At 41.1% G+C, this 18455-nt stretch overlaps 1 protein-coding gene across 1 annotated transcript in view; it reads left to right on the forward strand.

Moving 5' to 3' along the window:
• SCIN (scinderin) overlaps window positions 1-18455 on the forward strand; it is an 82816-nt gene that overhangs the window by 54021 nt on the left and 10340 nt on the right. The window contains exons 6-11 of the mRNA XM_047694891.1: window positions 2036-2168; window positions 2588-2676; window positions 3503-3718; window positions 5797-5918; window positions 11914-12004; window positions 14299-14469. Of these exons, the coding sequence (XP_047550847.1) occupies window positions 2036-2168; window positions 2588-2676; window positions 3503-3718; window positions 5797-5918; window positions 11914-12004; window positions 14299-14469 (822 nt within the window). The remainder of the gene's footprint in view (window positions 1-2035; window positions 2169-2587; window positions 2677-3502; window positions 3719-5796; window positions 5919-11913; window positions 12005-14298; window positions 14470-18455) is intronic.

The raw sequence follows: 18455 nt of genomic DNA on the forward strand, positions 1-18455 counted from the left end.
GGTGTACAATACAGTGTTTCAACAATTCTATACATCACTCAGTGCTCATCATGATAAATGTACTCTTAAACCCCTTCATTTATTTCACCCATCCCCCCACCCATCTCCCCTCTGGTAACCATCAGTTTGTTCTCTATAGTTAAGAGTCTGTTTCTTGGTTTCTTTCTCCTTCCTTTGTGCATTTGTTTTGTTTTGTTTTTTTAATTCCACATATGGGTGAAATCATATGGTGTTTGTCTTTCTCCGACTTATTTCACTTAACAGTATACTCTCTAGATCTATCTATGTTGCTGCAAATGGCAAAACGTTGTTCTTTTTTATGGTTGAGTAATATTCCATTGTTTACATACACACCGTATCTTCTTTATACATTCATCAGTCAATGGACAATTGGGCTGTTTCCATAATTTGGCTATTGTAGATGATGCTGCTGGAAACATAGAAATGCATCTGTCCCTCTGAATTAGTGTTTTGCATTTTGGGGGTAAATATCCAGTAATGGAATTGTTGGATCATATGGTAGTTCTATTTTTAATTTTTTGAAGAACCTCCATACTGTTTTCTGCTGTGGTTGCACCAGTTTGCATTCCCACCAACAGTGCATCACGGTTTCTTTTTCTCCTCATTCTTGCCAACACTTGTTTTTTCTTGTGTTCTTGATTGCAGCCAATCTGACAGGCTTAAGTGATACCACATTATGGTTTTGATTTTTTTAAAAGATTCTATTTATTTATTTGACAGACAGAAATCACAAGTAGGCAAAGAGGGAGGCAGAGAGAGAGGGGGAAGCAGGCTGCCTGCTGTGCAGAGAGCCCAATGTGGGGCTTGATCCCAGGACCCTGAGACCATGACCTGAGCTGAAGGCAGAGGCTTTAACCTACCGAGCCACCCAGGTGCCCCTATGGTTTTGATTTTTAATTCCCTGATGATAAATGTTGATGAGCATCTTTTCATGTGTCTGTTGTCCATCTGTATGTCTTCTTTAGAGGAATGTCTGTTCATGTCTTATGCCCATTTTTAATTGGACCATTGGGGGTTTTTTGCTGCTGAGTTATGTAGGTTCTTTATATATTTGGGATACTAACCCTTTGTCAGATATGTCATTCAAAAGTATCTTCTCCCATTCCATGGATTGTCTTTTAGTTTTGTTGATTGTCCAAAGGACCTTTAAGAAGCCTTTTAGGGAGACACCTGGGGGGCCCAGTGGGTTAAAGCCTCTGCCTTCAGGGTCCTGGGATCAAGCCCCGCATCGGGCTCTCTGGTCAGCGGGACACCTCCTTCTCCCTCTCTCTCTCTGCCTGCCTCTCTGTCTACTTGTGATCTCTGTCGGTTAAATAAATAAGTAAAATCTTGGGGCGCCTGGGTGGCTCAGTGGGTTAAGCTGCTGCCTTCGGCTCAGGTCATGATCTCGGAGTCCTGGGATCGAGCCCCGCATCAGGCTCTCTGCTCAGCAGGGAGCCTGCTTCCTCCTCTCTCTCTGCCTGCCTCTCTGCCTACTTCTGATCTCTCTCTGTGTCAAATAAATAAAATCTTTAAAAATAAATAAATAAATAAATAAATAAAATCTTTAAAAAATTTTTTTAAGATAAATAAAAAGCCTTTTAGGTATGGTGCCTGGATGGCACAGTCATTAAGTGCCTGCCTTCAGCTCAGGTCATGATCCCAGAGTCCTGGAATTGAGTCCCATATCAGGCTGCCTGCTCAGTGGGGAGTCTGCTTCTCTCTCTCCTACTTCCCCTGCTTGTGTCCCCTCTCGTGCTCTCTCACTCCCTCTCTGTCAAAGAAACAAATAAAATCTTTAAAAAAATTTTTAAAAATTAAAAAAAAAAGCCTTTTAGGGTATAATTTGGCTCATGGATATTTGTTGTTGCTGTTTTTTTAATAGCTTTGTTGAGATATAATTTACATACCATATCCATTAAAAGTATGCAATTCAATGGTTGTTATTATAATTACAGAGTTGTGTAAACATCACCATGATGTAATTTTAGAACATTTTTATTATCTGCAAACAAGCTCGTGGTTTTTATATTAGGTTTCAGATGCCAGTGGATCCATGAGAGTGACTGTGGTTGCAGAAGAGAACCCTTTCTCCATGGCGATGCTGCTTTCTGAAGAATGCTTTATTTTGGACCATGGTTCTGCAAAACAGATTTTCGTATGGAAGGGTAAGAAATGCCATTGACATAGTAGCTGCACTGCAGACTTAATGGCTATCTCTTTGAAAAGGTAAAGAAAACTTTTCTGATTTAAAAAAGAAAGCCTATCATTTTGAGACTTGATCTGTAAATAGCTCATATAAAATGCAGATATCAAAACTGTGTTTTCTTCCTACTAGTATCATTTGCCAAGAATGATCGGGTTAAAGATGGCATTGGACAATATAAAAAGAATCTTTTACATATAATGGCAATCATTAGGATACTACAAAATATATTTAACATACCAGGACAGTTTTACCATGCTCAGTGTCATATTTAAATTAAAATTATAATCCTGTTTATCTCTTGGGGTGTGCAAATGTTTCATAATCATATAATGTTTTCCCTCTCTGATATTCTGTCCTTTTCATTTATCTTCCATTTAGGTAAAGACGCTAATCCCCAGGAGAGAAAAGCTGCAATGAACACAGCTGAAGAATTCCTAAAGCAAATGAATTATTCCAGCAATACCCAAGTAAGTGTGTGTGGAAATGAGCTGGCTAGAAAAAAAAAAAAAAAAAATTAAAATGTGGGAGCTCATCCTGTCTCCACAAAACTTGTGTGAGCATTTGGATCAAAGTACCCTATGCGTGGAAATTATTCTTCCCTTGTGTGTGTGCCACACTGTGTCCCATGTCCCTAGAACCATAGTTTTGTGGAGGATGGAATTTTGCAGAAACTGGAGATCAGACCTTCCATGGGGCTGCATTATGAAAAAAGACCCCTCTGCTTCCTCCACGGCGTTTCAGTCGAGATGACCAACCACAGTTGAATGCACTGAGAGTACTTTTCAGTTAGTCCTTAGAGCAGGTTGTGCAGACCTGGGCTAGTAGCCAGATAATCTTTGGCTTCACTGACATCAGCTTAGACACCTGATTAGTTACTCTTCCTTTTCTGAGTCTTTTGGTCTCATCCTTTCTCTTCAGTTTTATGTCCTCACACAAGGAACACAATGAGATCATTTCTTCCAGGTTACAGATCTCTTATAAACCTAATGCAGAATAAGAGTCACACATATTTGACTGTAATGGTAACATGACAGAGCTCTGTTCTTACTTCAAGCATCCAAATTCAGTGGCAGTCACTTTAGTTGTGACAAAAAGCAGAGGTGGGTTGTTTCACTTTCATATCTGATGATCTTCCATTTTACATTCACTCACAGATCCCAGCTTCTAGGTTTACATCTGTCATCACAGAAACCAGGACAGTCTTTTCCTGAGTTTTGTCCTCCACTCCTAGATGAATGTCTTTCCTCCGTCTATTTTCTTTTTTAGAATAATTATCATTGTTTTAAATTTTAGATTCACGTTCTTCCAGAAGGAGGGGAAACACCAATCTTCAAACAGTTCTTTAAGGACTGGAGAGAGAAAGATCAGAGTGATGGCTTCGGGAAAGTCTATGTCACTGAGAAAGTGGCTCAAATAAAACAAATTCCATTTGATGCCTCAAAACTACACACTTCTCCACACATGGCTGCCCAGCACAATATGGTGGATGATGGTTCTGGCAAAGTGGAGGTAATTGGCTGCTTTTGTTTGTGTCTGTTTGTTTTCATCAAGCCCATTTATGCCAGTATTCCTGGAAATGTAATTTCAGAAGACTACAAACTTTGTCATTTTACTTTACTTATTAATAAAGGTGGTCCATGACTGTATATTAAATCAGGGAATTTAAAGTTGGAAGAGACAGTTTCTGACCTTCAATCCTATTTTACAATGCGTGTGTTGAGATTCCAAGAAGTTAGGCTATCTGTGCAAGATCACCTCATTACTATTAGACATGCTGTGGAACCCAGCCATCTTGTTTCCTGGTCCAGAATTGCTCCCACTCCTGGAACTGGGATTCTCCAGTGAGGGCAAGTAGCTCTGAATGTACCAGCGACCATTAGTTAGACCTTTCCTTGTACCTTATAGGCACTCACAAAAGCAAATTGGGTACGTGCTAAACTCACAGATATTTTTAGAGCATTCAAATTGTTTGTTGTTTATTCTCTTTTTCTGAAAAAAATTGCCCATAACCCCCTAATGAATATCCCTAATTCAACTCTCTTCATCCTCTACTCTTGAGTCATCTAACTTAATGAGAACTGGGTAATGTTGTGTCTTATAAAATATTTTAATGGCTTTCCGTTTTCAGGGGGGCCTGCAAGGTCTTCCAGGATTTGATCCTTGCTCTCCTGGCTGCCTCACTCTACCACTGCCAGAAGGCTCTTCCCTCCTCCCTCTGGCTGAAGTCTCCATTCCTTTTCCTGTGGAATTCAGTTCAGTCACAAGCTGAAGCTCTTTGAGAAGCCTTCCCTCTGTCCTGGAGCAGCCTTTGTGCTCAAACCATAAGTGATATTTCTCACAGAACCATCATCTAAGGATTGCAAAACAGTTTATTTTTCTTCCTGGCCCTCTCCTTAGTTCCTTGAGGGCTGGAATTGAATAGTTTATCCTTGTATTCCCAAGGCTTACTACAATGTTTGGAGCGAAGTATATGGGAAAGAAATTTAAGAAGTAGTTTTGCCTCTTTTCAAAGACATGAAGGTGTCCATCTCAGCTATCGGGGGTTGCGAGAACTGCAAAGGGAGAAATGCCCCACACGGCCATTGTCCGAGGGGCATCAGCGTGCTGTCTGGGTCTGTCTCCTGCTCACATGCGCTTTTCTGCAGCTCAGCACAGCAGGAAGGGCTCGTGGCAGATTTGGCTCCCCAGCACCAAGTCCCAGGGACAGTCTCTTGTGTTGACTCTGAGATGTCCTCCTGAGTAAACCCCGGACTTTGGAAATCTGGGGACTTTCTCTAGGCTTTTGGGTTTAGCCCTGGAGTGCTGTTGTTTCTCCCCTGCTCACCAGGATGTCCTGCTTCTCTCTGAAAGCACCGCTGCTCCTCCATCGCCAAATTTCAAGGGGAGGCGTGTATCTTCCCCGTCCCCTGGAGGGCGCGCATGAGCACCTTGCCTGGCAGGCTTTCGTGTTGCTTTCCTGGTTCATCTACAGCTCTCATCTCTCCAACTTGGAGTGTCTTTAATCTGTGATGAGGCTGAGAAGCCAGGGGAAAAAAAAAAAAGGTTTCTGCCTACTTTTATCTTTTCAGTCTTATGCCTAAATGGCACCTCTTGAAAATAGTCAAGCAATTGGCATCTTGATTATTTGGTCCCTATCAGCCACTCTTGCCTGAGGAAATAATCATGCTTTACTGTGCTGGGAAAAAAAAATTTTTAATAAACAAACAGGTTGTCTCCCAATGAATGAAATATTTTATGCAAGTTAAGAGATATATTTCTGAGCCGAATATTTTAGTTCCTTATTCCACCAGAGTCTTGTGTTATTTTCACTAATCAATCGAACAGTAGGTATGTATTAATAGGCTCAGAACTGATGTAAGTACTCTGGAGGATGCAAAAAATATATGTATAAACACTTAAAAAATCAGTGAACCAATTGTCAAACTGATAAAATTTCTTCCTGTTGTTTAATTTGTAAGCTAGTTAGAAAAGTATTTAAAAGTTGTTTAACAATAGATCTAAAAAAACAAACAAACAAACAAACTCCTGACAACTACTATTAGATCAAGAAAATTTTAATTTTGGTATGGACATTCCATTCCTTTCAGATATGGCGTGTAGAAAATAATGGTAGGATTGAAATTGACCAGAACTCCTATGGTGAATTCTATGGTGGTGACTGCTACATTATACTCTATACTTATCCCAGAGGACAGATCATTTACACCTGGTAAGTTCTCTTTCTTAAAATCTCAAGTTTTAAGGTGGACAGATTTTACTCCAAAGTTACATTTCATCAAATTCCACAGGACGGGGCACCTGGGTGGCTCAGTGGATTAAAGCATCTGCCTTCAGCTCAGGTCATGATCCCAGGGTCCTGGGATCGACCCCGAGTCGGGCTCTCTGCTCAGTGGGGAGCCTGCTTCCCCCTCCCTCTCTCTGCCTCCCTCTCTGCCTACTTGTGATCTCTGTCTGTCAAATAAATAAATAAATAATCTTAAAAAAAAAATTCCATGGGACAAGGGGTAGAATTATCCTATAGTTACCCCCGTGAGATTTGTATAGCATGCATGTGGTATTTTCTTTCAATATGATTTTTTACTCTGTTTTGTAGCTCTTCTCCACAAGCAGGAAGGGTTAGATAAAAATCATCCTTTCTATAGGCCCCTGGGTGACTCAGCTGGTTAAGCCTCCGACTCTTAATTTCAGCTCAAGTCACAGTCTCAGGGTTGTGAGATCAAGTCCCCAGGTCGGGCTCCTGGCTCAGCGGGAAGTCTGCTGGAGGTTCTCTTTCTTCTTCTCCCTCAGGTGCTCCCCCCACTCATGCATGCTCTCACTCTCTCTCTCAGATAAGTAAATAAATTCTTTTAAAATCATCCTTTCTAGTGTAGGAATAAGATTTTGGTATCCAAATGTAGTGTTCTCTTAGTAGATATGCGGTTGAATATCTCACCTCCTGTGCAAGCTAATTCCAGCTTGCTAGTACTGACTACCATGTGTTCTTATTATTAAAATTCACTGAGGTCCTTTGTAATTGGAGCTGCAAAGTGGCAGTGAGGCAAACCCTCTGGGGGATAGATATCATTTATGGTTCTGTTTCATACCCCAGGGACCTCAAATTGATGCATTTTTACTCTTGGTCCCCATGAAATTTGTGGCAATAAAGGAGAAAAAAATGCCAGCACACCCACGTCTTATGTGGTTTTGCATAATAATTTGAGTTAATTGAAGGTTAAGTTTACTTACAGTCCAGTGCCAAGGCTCTGATCAGTGGGAAATGTCCAATCTGGTAAGTTAAGTATACATACCATGCTGGGCTGTTCCAAAGGGATGGGGATTCTGCAACAAATCATATAGTGTCAGATTCTCCAACTTTTTATTAAGTGAAATCAGGGTGGAAGGTACAGGGGTGAAGCAGGATCCTACTTTTGCCTACATGGTGATGGCAACATTCAGTGGGTGTATTGAGTGTACATGGACACGGGTCTCTGTCGATATGGAGACATTTCTCTGTGGTGAGGGTCCTGCCAGATGAGAGTCACCTCCATCTGGACAGTGTAACCACTTACCACTTACCCTGACCGGTGCCTTGAGGCCAGCCAAGTTCAGGAGATGGGATGATTATCTTTATCCTATAGGCTCTTGGTGTCCAAAGGATGGTCTGGGAACCAGAAACATCAGCATTGCCTGGAAGCTGGTTAAAAATGTACAATGTGGGTTGCCTGGGTGGCTCAGTGGGTTAAGCCTCTGTCTTCGGCTCAGGTCATGATCTCAGGGTCCTGGGATCAAGTCCTGCATTGGGCTCTCTGCTCAGCGGGGAGCCTGCTTCCCCATCTCTCTCTGCCTGCCTCTCTGCCTACTTGTGATGTCTGTCAAATAAATAAATAAAATCTTTAAGAAAAAAAAAAAAGAAATGTACAATTCCAGGACCCACCTTTGGCCCACTAAAGCAGAACATGCAATTGAACAAGATTCCCAGATGATCCACGTGCACTCTCCTGATTAACAGGCCCTGCATCACCTTAGGCAACGGTTCCCATCACATCCTGTCAATCATTAATGTATTTAGCTACTTGACTCTGTGTTTATGATGTCATCTTCATAGCAACCATTTTTTTGAGCAGCATGTTTGTACCAGCAAAGGGCTGGGTGTTTCCATTATTATGTTTCTTCCTCACAACCAGGTTATTTTTGAAAGACAGAAAGGGAGGGGAGTAACTTACAATGAAGTAACTTAACCCAAATTCACAACTGTTGTACCTGGTGAAGGAGCATTTCACACTTTGATAAACAGCTCTCTTTAAGTCTAAAGTTGAGCACCCCTATACCCTGGTGTAAGTTCTGTCCTCCTTTTGCAATTCCTTCTTCCAAAATATTAGCTCACAAAAGTGTTTCTGGAAAGCATGGCCTTTACAGGGATAAATCGGTTGTTCTCAGTCAGCTTTTCTTTTACATTCTGTTTCTTGGTCTTTCTCTCCACTCTCTTTTGCATATAAAAAATCTAATTGATTGTGGCACTTAGCTCAGACAAGAGAGAGGAAACAAGTAGCTCAAGAGCACATTTTGAAAAATTGATAATTCACCATCTACGTAAACAACTATGTGACTGTAATGAAGACAGACTAAATTGGATAATAAATGTTAAATGCAGTTACTTTTTCTCAACTCATTTGAAAGTATTCACCGAGCACTTTCTATGCGCCAAGCACTGTGCTAGATAGATACTAAAGATACTGTGGTGAAAAAAAAAAATGACCCGTGTCCCAAGATTTGATACTTTATTTTTTTTAAGATTTTATTTATTTATTTGACAGTCAGAGATCACAGGTAGTCAGAGAGGCAGGCAGAGAGAGAGGAAGGGAAGCAGGCTCCTTGCTGAGCAGAGAGCCCAATGTAGGGCTCAATCCCAGGACCCTGAGATCATGACCTGAGCCAAACACAGAGGCTTAACCCACTGAGCCACCCAGGAGCCCCAAGATTTGATACTTTAAAAAGAAGCAGGTGATTAACAGGCATTTCAATGAAGTATGAAGGATTTTAAGATAAAACCAGGCTCAATCTTTGGGGAATTCTAGATGAGACACCAAGCCCACCCGTAGGTCTCCTGGAAGTCACATCTAACTGGGAACAGAGGAGCAGGTAGGCAGGCAAGCAAATAGAGAAGTTGTACTAAGCAACGCAGAGAACGTGTGCTCTAATTTACTAGTAACGACTTATGGCTGGAGCAAAGTTAGGGGGCAAAAGATAAAATCAGAGAAATCAGAAGGAGCCAACCTCTGAACAGCCTTGGAACCATCCTAGGGAGGATGAACTTTATTTTCAGGGCCTTGGGAACCAGTCAAAGAGTTCGCTCAGGGAGCAATATGATTGGCTTTCCTCTTACAGAAATTATTTTTGGTTGACATCTCTGAGAATGGGCTGATGGGAGAAGGTCGGTGGCAAGGAAGCCACTGGGAATGTGTTGCAGTGATTCAGCCAAGGGATAATGTGGCCAGAACTCAGTGTTAGAGCAACAGGGAGGGAGCGGATAAGATGAGTTTGTAGTATTAAGGCACTGGTATCAGAAAGACTGGGTATGAGAAACAGGGAAGATGACCAAATCACAGGTGGCCACCGATTTCTGGTCCATGCACACATGGGTAGTGTTTCATTCACTGAGATAAGAAACTCAGGAGGAGGGCAGGTTTGGCCCTCACTATAAAAAATTCAGAGGGAAAAAGTGAGAATATGCCATATTCTTAATAATTACTCTCTTTAGGATGGGGCTAGGGTGGAAGAAGAGGTCATTTAATTTGTTCTTTCCAATTTTATGTGATCAAGTTTCCTATGATGAGAATTTATTATTTTTTGAGATATCAAGAAGATACGTTAGATATTTGAGGGTCCTTTTGAGAGTCTTATTTTCACGGATGTTAAATATGTCAGTTTGTTAAGGTTGTGTGGTTTGCAGGACTTCAAAAGCTTGTGTAAAGGCAGTGTAGAGACATTTAGAAAATAAGCAGATCTCTTGAATATTAGCTTTCAAACTAAACAGCTTTCCAGGTTATATGATAATTTTGATGCAGGAATGTAAATGGTTAAGTCTGAGGCACAGTAAAGGATGAAGGACTAGAATTAAATCAACTACTGAATACACATATTTGTTGTGGCTTTTTAAAAAATTTCTGAAACCACTTATATTCTAAAATGTGATCTTTTCTCGGGAATGTCAGGTAGTTGAAATTGAACAAATGTTGAACAATGGCAATGATGAATCTCTCAAAGCAGTAAATTCTATTTTCCTGCAGCATTTATTTGTAATGAGTAACAAGTGCCAAAGATTTATAAAGAAAAAATCATGTCAAAGTAGAGTTCTCCCTTCTCACCCCCACTGCCCCTAAGTGTAGGTTTTCAAAACTGGAGGTGAAGAGCAACTTTATTATGTCCTAGTTGTGGTGGAGTGTTTGACCCCCTGTGTCACAGATCCATAAAGCAAATGAGTCTGAATCTGTGTGGATAGGAGCAAGGGTCACTTTGACATGAAGTGGAAGAGGAGCTGGAGGTAAGTAGTGAAAAATTTATTAAGAGCATCAGAAGGTAGGAGTTTGGTGAGGGTTTCTAGGTTTGCTGGATGAAATACTTCAAGGAAAAAAAATGGAAATTGAGACAAAAGTTTGGTGATAATGTCTATAGTCAGTTGAATGTTTTCCTACAGATTAAAAAAAAAAAGGAAATAGAGAACTAGGCAGGGAACTGCAAATGTGACAGAGAAAGGAGAGGTGGTAACAGACCCAGCTCTCATCCCCAGCTCTGTGTTACTCCCTACTCGGTGCTCCCAGAGGCTTGCTGAAGTGTTTGTTAACATTATAGGATCCTGAAAAATTTAAGCTATTGGCATTAAAAGACTATTTTTATGAGTAAGCCTTCATTAGGGAAGACATTTTTAATTTTCTTTTGAATGTGTGCCTCACATGAGCATGTCTTCCCCCCCACACACACACACACTTTGTAGTACTTTTTTCTAGCATTTGACTCTGTTGTGGTACAATGAAATACTCTGAAATCAACAAAACTTGTTTCCTGTACCCAGTGTTTTGGGGTATGTGTATGTGTATATATGTATTGCCCAGGATGGAAGGTTATTGCTAATCTATTCTGAGTATTGGACAAGTACGTCACTCTTAAGGTTTCAGAAGAAAAGATATGGTTGACTCCTCTTTTTTAAAGATTTATTTATTTATTTTAGAAAAAGAGAACAAGTGTGCGTGTGTGAGTTGAGGGGAGGGACAGCGGGAGAGAGGGAGAGAGAGAGAATCCAGCAGACTCCCCGCTGAGCAGAGAGCCTGATTCGATGCAGGGCTCAATCTCATGACTTCCAGATCATGACTAGAGCCAAAATCAGGAGTCGGACACATAACTGACTGAGCCAACCTGACACCCTAATAGGGTTAGCTTCTGAAATTCGATTCCAGGATTAGTATTTTTCCTGCTAACCCCTAGTCAGGCAGAGGTGGGATAATTGGCTAGAAGCAAACTATGCTCAGTGCTTCGGCTTTCCCCCCACAAACTCATCAAACAAGCAGATCTCCCAAAGTTTGCTGTACAGGTTAAGCTAGTGGTTGGAGTTATAGCCACAAGGTACCTTAGAAAAAGAAATTGCAAATGAACTGATTTTAGACCCCTGTCTGGGTCTCTGGTAACTGAGCCACTCTTATGGTTTTATGGATAAAACCTTTTAAAAATTGCTAGCATGACAACATGGGGCCACTCTGTTACGTACTTCTGATGATTCTTTCCTTGATTTTTCTGGGTCCAGACATTTGTTACTATGGTCACCAAATGCTGATGTAAAGATAGGATGCTTCTAATATCCAGCCTAATAGATGGGGCTCATATTCTACTCAGATGGATTATTTTTATTGTGGAGACGATTTTCCAAAATAGCCCCCACTTGAAATGAGACAGACCTGATTACTGAGCTAAGTTATATAAGGAGATAAGCCTCAATTTCTTTTCCTATAAAATGAGGATAAAGAATATAATTATCATGTGGAGTTCTAGGCAATACACAGGGCAATTCATGGATCAATGTTAGCACTTTCAGAAAAACGATAGCTTCTCTGGCCGTATCATGTCAAAATGGTTTCATCTTGATCTTTCCTAATGACTTAAATCTCTGAAATGCCTACACTAGAAAGTCGTAAAACTTAAATACAAGCTAATTTTCTTTACTTTGGTTCCTCCAGGCAAGGAGCAGATGCCACAAGAGACGAGCTGACAACATCTGCATTCCTGACCATTCAGTTGGATAGGTCCCTCGGAGGACGGGCTGTGCAGGTTGGGGTAGTTTCTCTCCCAGAACTCACCCACGTTATTTGCTAGCCCAGTGACTAGTTAAAGACTTCCTCTCCAGCTGGGATGGGAACTTGGCCTTTCCTAAATATTACATTTTTTCATTTTGCAACTTAAATGTTCCTACTCTCATGCCATACTACTTCTCTCAGATTCTTGAAAAGAGGGACCAAACAAAATTGAAAAACAAAAGCAAAAACAAAAAACTAGTTAGCAGATCAAAGGAACCAAAGGAATTGACAGTTATTTGACATAAAACTGTTCTACCCAAGTTATTACGAACCCAGCTGATCACTTTCCAGTTTTCAGATCTTTGTAAGTGTGCAATTACTTCTTAAAAGATAATAATTAAACATTGAGGTAAGTCAGATATTTTAGTACATAAAATTTAAGATGTGGACGCCAAATTTGGTCTTCTAGCTGGTTTCTTTCCTGTCTTGGTACTTGACAGTCGATATAGAAAGCAAGTTAGATCTTAAAATTTGAAGTTTCATATTAACTTTTTAATATTTTTACAAATTAGCAAGATGACTGAATTCTTTAAATGCACTGAACTCTACTTTCCCCTGAACTATTAAATTCACTTCTTGAATGAAATATTTCTAGTTAAGAACTGACATGAGTATCATTTAATTAACGTTTAAAGTATTCCTTACCAAACTATTCAAAAACATTGAAGACATACATTGTGACTTATAAATTCTGTATTTTGTAATAAAATACTTGATACACCCAGTGAATGAATTTCCATTGTTAGTCTGTCGCATCCCAAATTCTCAATGAGATGGTAATGTTTAGTTTAATCACTAGATGGCAGTAGTTCACAGTAATGTTTAAACAACTCCAGTCCCCAAGGCGCTGTTTTAAATTCCTTTGTAGAGTATGTTAACAGTAGTGAAACATTTTCAACTTAATGTTTATCTCTTTTATTTGAATTTAACAATGGAAAAATGGATCTTAATTATTGCCCCCCCCCTTTTTTTTCTATGTTGGTGATTGTGGTTTTCTCAATGTTAAGGGAAATGCCAAGCCAGCAACAGTTTTAAGTAATCCTAGCTAACCTCATCCTAAGCTTTGGGGTTGTGACTTAAAAAAGATTTCTGTGAATTGCTACTTGGCTTATTTGAATGCCTACCAATTGGAAGATACCTGTGGGGGACGCCTGGCTGCCGCAGTCATGAGTCGTGTGACCCTTAATCTTGAGGTTGTGAGTTCAAGCCTCATGTTGGACAGAGAAATTACTCAAAAAAAAATGTTTTAAATGAAATGAAAAAGAAAGATATCTGTGAAGTTAATTATTTTTAGTGCTCCGTAGGCCTCCCTGCTATGGCGTGTGCATCAGTATTCCCATTTACTTGGGCTTCTGGAAAAAGACACACCAGGGTGCATAAGACAGTTCAGTTTTAAATAATAATTTAAAAAATAATTGAAAAATTGAAATAATTTAAAAAATAGCTGACACAAAAGTTGAACTCTTTATGTAAAACATCGCATCAACAATTTATGTAAGAAATAAGAAACTCATTTCTAATCCAATGTCTGGTGTTAAACTAACAAGTGAAAGTAAATAATTTACCATTTACTTTCTTTAATTTTCTTGTCCTGAAAAGTCCTTATATTACATATTTTTAGAGTGCTTATATCAAGCAAATCTATTACCATCCCTATGAATAAAAAGTAGAAAACAAATTCTATTTATTTTTGCCAGATTTTGATGTTTGGAAGCCGGATTGTCATCATTTTTTCATTTCATGGTTACAGAGATGTAGAAATAATGACTATGCTTTGGTGTCGTCTTATTTTTGGAAGCATTTAAATGCACATCTCCTTACCTTCTGAAAAAAATCCAAAACATTTCTGAAACAAGTGTGTCACTACACAACTGTCAAGTGTCAGTGCTCTTGAAAAAAGAGTAATTTTTACAAACAACGGTGTACATCAGCACTTTGCTTTCTTTTCTCTTTTGGAGATGTACATGAACACACTTACAGCTTTGGACTTTCTGGAAGCAGGACACAGTGCCCTATGGTGCTGTCTCCCCCTGGAAGAAATAGTTCAGTGTGCTGTGTCCGGAGTCAAAGACGCTTAACGCAGCCAGAAAACCGTGCTTCATTAGCATTCACCTATATTTTCTGTTAATCACCATGTCTCCTGCTCTCGATTTCCTATTTATTTTTTGTTTTTTGCTTTGTTTTCAAAAGGGAAGATAACACGTGTTGAAATACAACCCTGCTTCGTTGCATCCTTCCTTACGTTTCTTTTATCCTCCCTGCTCCCAGATCCGAGTCTCCCAAGGCAAAGAGCCTGCTCACCTGCTGAGTTTGTTCAAAGACAAACCGCTCATTATTTACAAGAATGGAACATCAAAGAAAGGAGGTCAGGCACCTGCTCCCCCTACATGCCTCTTTCAAGTCCGGAGAAACCTGGCATCCATCACCAGAATCATGGAGGTAATGCCATGCATTCAATCAAACGTGCCTTATTTATGGACTTCCCAGTGGACCTGAACCATCAACAAATATTAGTCTTCAAAAAATTGGCAAGTAGATTCCCTCTATTTAGATAATTAATCCATTGTTCACCAAAAACAAAACAAAACAAAACAAAAACACACATATACACACACAAAAAACCCCACAAAACAAAAATAGGAGAACCAAGTTAAAAGTGAACTCTGGATAACAGGCCTCTCACACTTTTCAACTGCATTGTACTAAAAAATTTAAAAAAAGATTTTTAAGAGTAATGTAACAAATAAAATGGTCAAAGGCCTGAAGCTTTATCTTTTAGAAAGGCCTGGAGGAAGATGGATGCCAGGTGATGGTCAGGTGGTCACAGGGGAAATTCAAGAGGGAAAACCCTTGTTTGTCCAAGTGTGACAAATGTGGAAAGCAGGCTTCACCGTATTGGTCTGCAACCATAACTCAACCAGCCAAATAAGCTGTCTCTGACTGCAGCTGGGAAACAAATCAAACTCCATGTCACAGGTCAGAAGACAAGAAGACCTCTAGCTATGGACAAGCCAGCAGGCCCAGGTGTCTAATGGCTGAGTGTTTTGACCTCTGGGACCATCCATCACATTTCATAATCCAGACATCTCCTTCACTGTTGAAATCCACATCTCCCCAGTCACCCCTAAACTGCCCACCACATTCTGTAATCACCACACCTGGACCTACCTGCCAACCCTTCCCCTTGGCACAAGCCATTCCGCCGAGCCCTTGAAACCAGCTGGGCCGTGACATAACTTCCACCTGCAATCTCTTCTCTAAACCAGCCTCCCCCATACCTTCTTGCTCTATGGCGTCCTCTGAGGACACAGATTCGGCATATAGTCCTCGCAAGTGCAAGTTGTTTTTCCTCAGTGCCCTCTTACCAGTTATGGGGGCAAGTAAGGTATCCTCCTGGCCCGCTCTTGCCTCCTTGACTTTTGTCCCTCTTATCAGACTCCCCTCCCTCAGCATCCTTGTGCCGTCATCCATGAAGCCGCCAGCCCTTCCCCTCTTATTCTTTGGCGGCTTCAGCCATTGTCTCACTGACTCCATCCCTCTGGCTTCTCTCATCAAACAGTCTTGTCCTTGACCCCTTTTATCTCACACTCATATGGTCCTGTACTGAAATTTGCTATAACTTTAGCACCTCGAAAATCTGTTTCCAGCATCTAATCTCTGACAACCCTCTCCTGTCGTTTGGTTCTTTTGCTCTAGGATGCACATCCTAGCAATTTCCAGTCTCAAACCTAAGTCCCTGAACTCTCTCCATCCAACACACCCTTCATGTCTTCCCTCTCCAAACCTCCAACACACCTGCTCTCCACTGAGCACGGAGTCAGAGTTCTCAGAGAACATAAATGTAATCACACAAGAGTCACCTCATCTACTCCCCTCCAGTGTCACCAGCGTGCTCCTGTCTGTACACATATATTCTCCTTCCTGCCTGTTTCATAAAGTAAATGTGATTTATTTATATTTAATAATCTGTAAGTATTTTATAATAGTTCCTTAGATATAAATACTAAATTATTTCATAAATTAATATCAATATACTCTTACCCATAAATTAGCATTACAAAGTAATGTTTGTAAAAAGTAATATATTGGTAAATAAACTAATACATATTTATTATGTAAATAAATAAAATGTGACTCCTATCCTGAGACCAAATTCCTACCACTACCACTACCCCTAACTTCTGTCCCAGCCCTCTTGACTTCCTGAGGACTTTCCCGGACTTCCCCTCTGTTCCATGTTCTTCCCTCACCTCCAGTTCATCATTATGGTGGGCAGTAACTTTCTCTTCTCTATCATCAGTGTATTCTTCTCTTCTGGATCATTTACTTCAGATAGCAAGCATGCCTTCAAAACACTCCCGTTTTCCATTAAAAACCCTCGCTTGGGTTTTTAATGGAACCACTGGGTGGCTCAGTGGGTTAAAGCCTCTGCTTTCAGCTCGGGTCATGATCCCAGGGTCCTGGGATCAAGCCCCGAATCGGGCTCTCTGCTCAGCAGGGAGCCTGCTTCCCTTCCTCTCTCTGCCTGCCTCTCTACCTGCCTCTCTGCCTACCTGTGATCTCTGTCTGTCAAATAAATAAATAAAATCTTTAAAACAACAACAACAACAAAAAAACCCTCTCTTAACCCCAACCCTCCCAGCTACCATATCCTTTCTCCGCCCTTCTTAAGAGAGCATGGATCCTCAAAAGCATTGGCCTCACTCCCTCCCTTGTCCCTACGTGGTTAAGCCTCTTCTTTGTTAAGCCACTCTCCTCGGGCATCGTTCCAGCCACTCCTAGCCTGTTACCTAGTACCCGCATTGCACGGAGACAGAAGTATCTTTTCTAACCCCTTTCCTTAACCTTCAACTGGCCTTTGCCACAGTCACCCTTCCCTAGCTTCTTGAAACACTATTTTTTTTTGTTTTCACAAGGCCTCTGAAGCAACCACACTTAACCAGGATTTCTTCCAAGTTTCTGAAGAGTGTTTTCACTGCACTTGCACCAGTCCAGTTTCTGCTTCTCCTCTGCCTGTCCTTCAAAACCCCTGGGCTCAGTCTTGGCCCTCTCCATGGTTGTCTCACTCAGTCTTATCATTTAAATGCCATCATGCATATTGACCTCATCTAGAACATTCTGTACATGGATTCTCATATGTTCTATTATGACTGATTTTTTTTTTTTAATCTGTCAAGTTAACCATTGAGCTTTCCTCTGCAGGCACTCTCAACTGGTTTCGGATGGAAGAGTCTAGAACCCTTGCATTCCTAGTCTCTTCCCCGCAGGCACGTCTTTAAGAGGCATGTGAGCTGCTTGAGATGTTTTTTGGCTTTGTTGGCTTGTAAACTGGCCTTCACATTCCCAGACTCTCTGAAGTGTGCTCATCAATATCATTGTAAGGCTTTCTGCTTTCATCTCCTGGGAGGCTAAAGCTTTATGATGTTCTATTTTGGAACTACTTCCCTGAAGCCACACTAGTCTGTGTGTGGGTCTCTTGTCCTCTGTCTGTCTATCCTCCAAGCTCTTCCCTCTGTGCCAGTAAGGAGACATTCGGAGGAGAAACTGGCCGTGCCGGTTCCTATCAGTCTCTGTCATTACATCCAGCAGATTCCTTTGAATATGGGTCCAAGAGGCCTTGTTCCTCCTACAAAAGGATGATACCCCCATCCCTGAATGTTGGCAACCCCTGGAACACATCCTTAACATTTCTAACAGATTGTGTGTCAACTGTACTTCAATAAAAAATAATAAATAAAAAATAAAAGTTCCAACAACTGTTCCTTCCTCCTCCAGGGCTTTCTCTGGAGATAGGGTCCTGGTGAACCTGGTGAAATTCAGCTGTCCGCATAGTTGATGGCACCTCAACCCAGTTGGCCAAACACCATCATCTGACACCTTCTTGAAATGCCCTCAGAACACCAGACTTGTATTTCCTTCCTCTCTCATGACTGTTCCATCTCAGACGTGCTCACTGGTTCTTCTTCATCACCTTGAGTCCCACGGTGGTGCCGAAAGTCATACACGTCCTGTCATAGTCACATGGCCATGTGGTCAGACAGAGTCTGACAAGAGTCACAGAATCCCAAGACTGTAGACATGAAGGCACAAGCCCATCACGGGGCCCTCGGGCTCACTCCCAGGTCTGAGACTGCACCAGCTTGTCCTGCCCTGATGTTCTGCCTTTTGCCTCCTCCTCAGGCCAGAGTCTGGGCCCATGCAGGTCCTCCTCATTCCTCTGTGGCCACAGGGAGCACAGCTGTGCTTTCCTGGCCCGATTCCAGACAGTGGCCACAGCTACTTGCTTGAAAGGAAAGGACGTGTCAGTGTTGTTACTAATCTGCTATAGCCTTTTACAATTTGAGTTATAATTTATCTGAGCTTGGAGAACCCTTTAGTGAATTTGCATTGTTATCTCTTTGCCAGCATTGGATTCCAGTCCCTGT

The sequence above is a fragment of the Lutra lutra genome, chromosome 11 (assembly GCF_902655055.1).
Source record: "Lutra lutra chromosome 11, mLutLut1.2, whole genome shotgun sequence".
NCBI classification, from domain to species: Eukaryota; Metazoa; Chordata; class Mammalia; order Carnivora; family Mustelidae; genus Lutra; species Lutra lutra.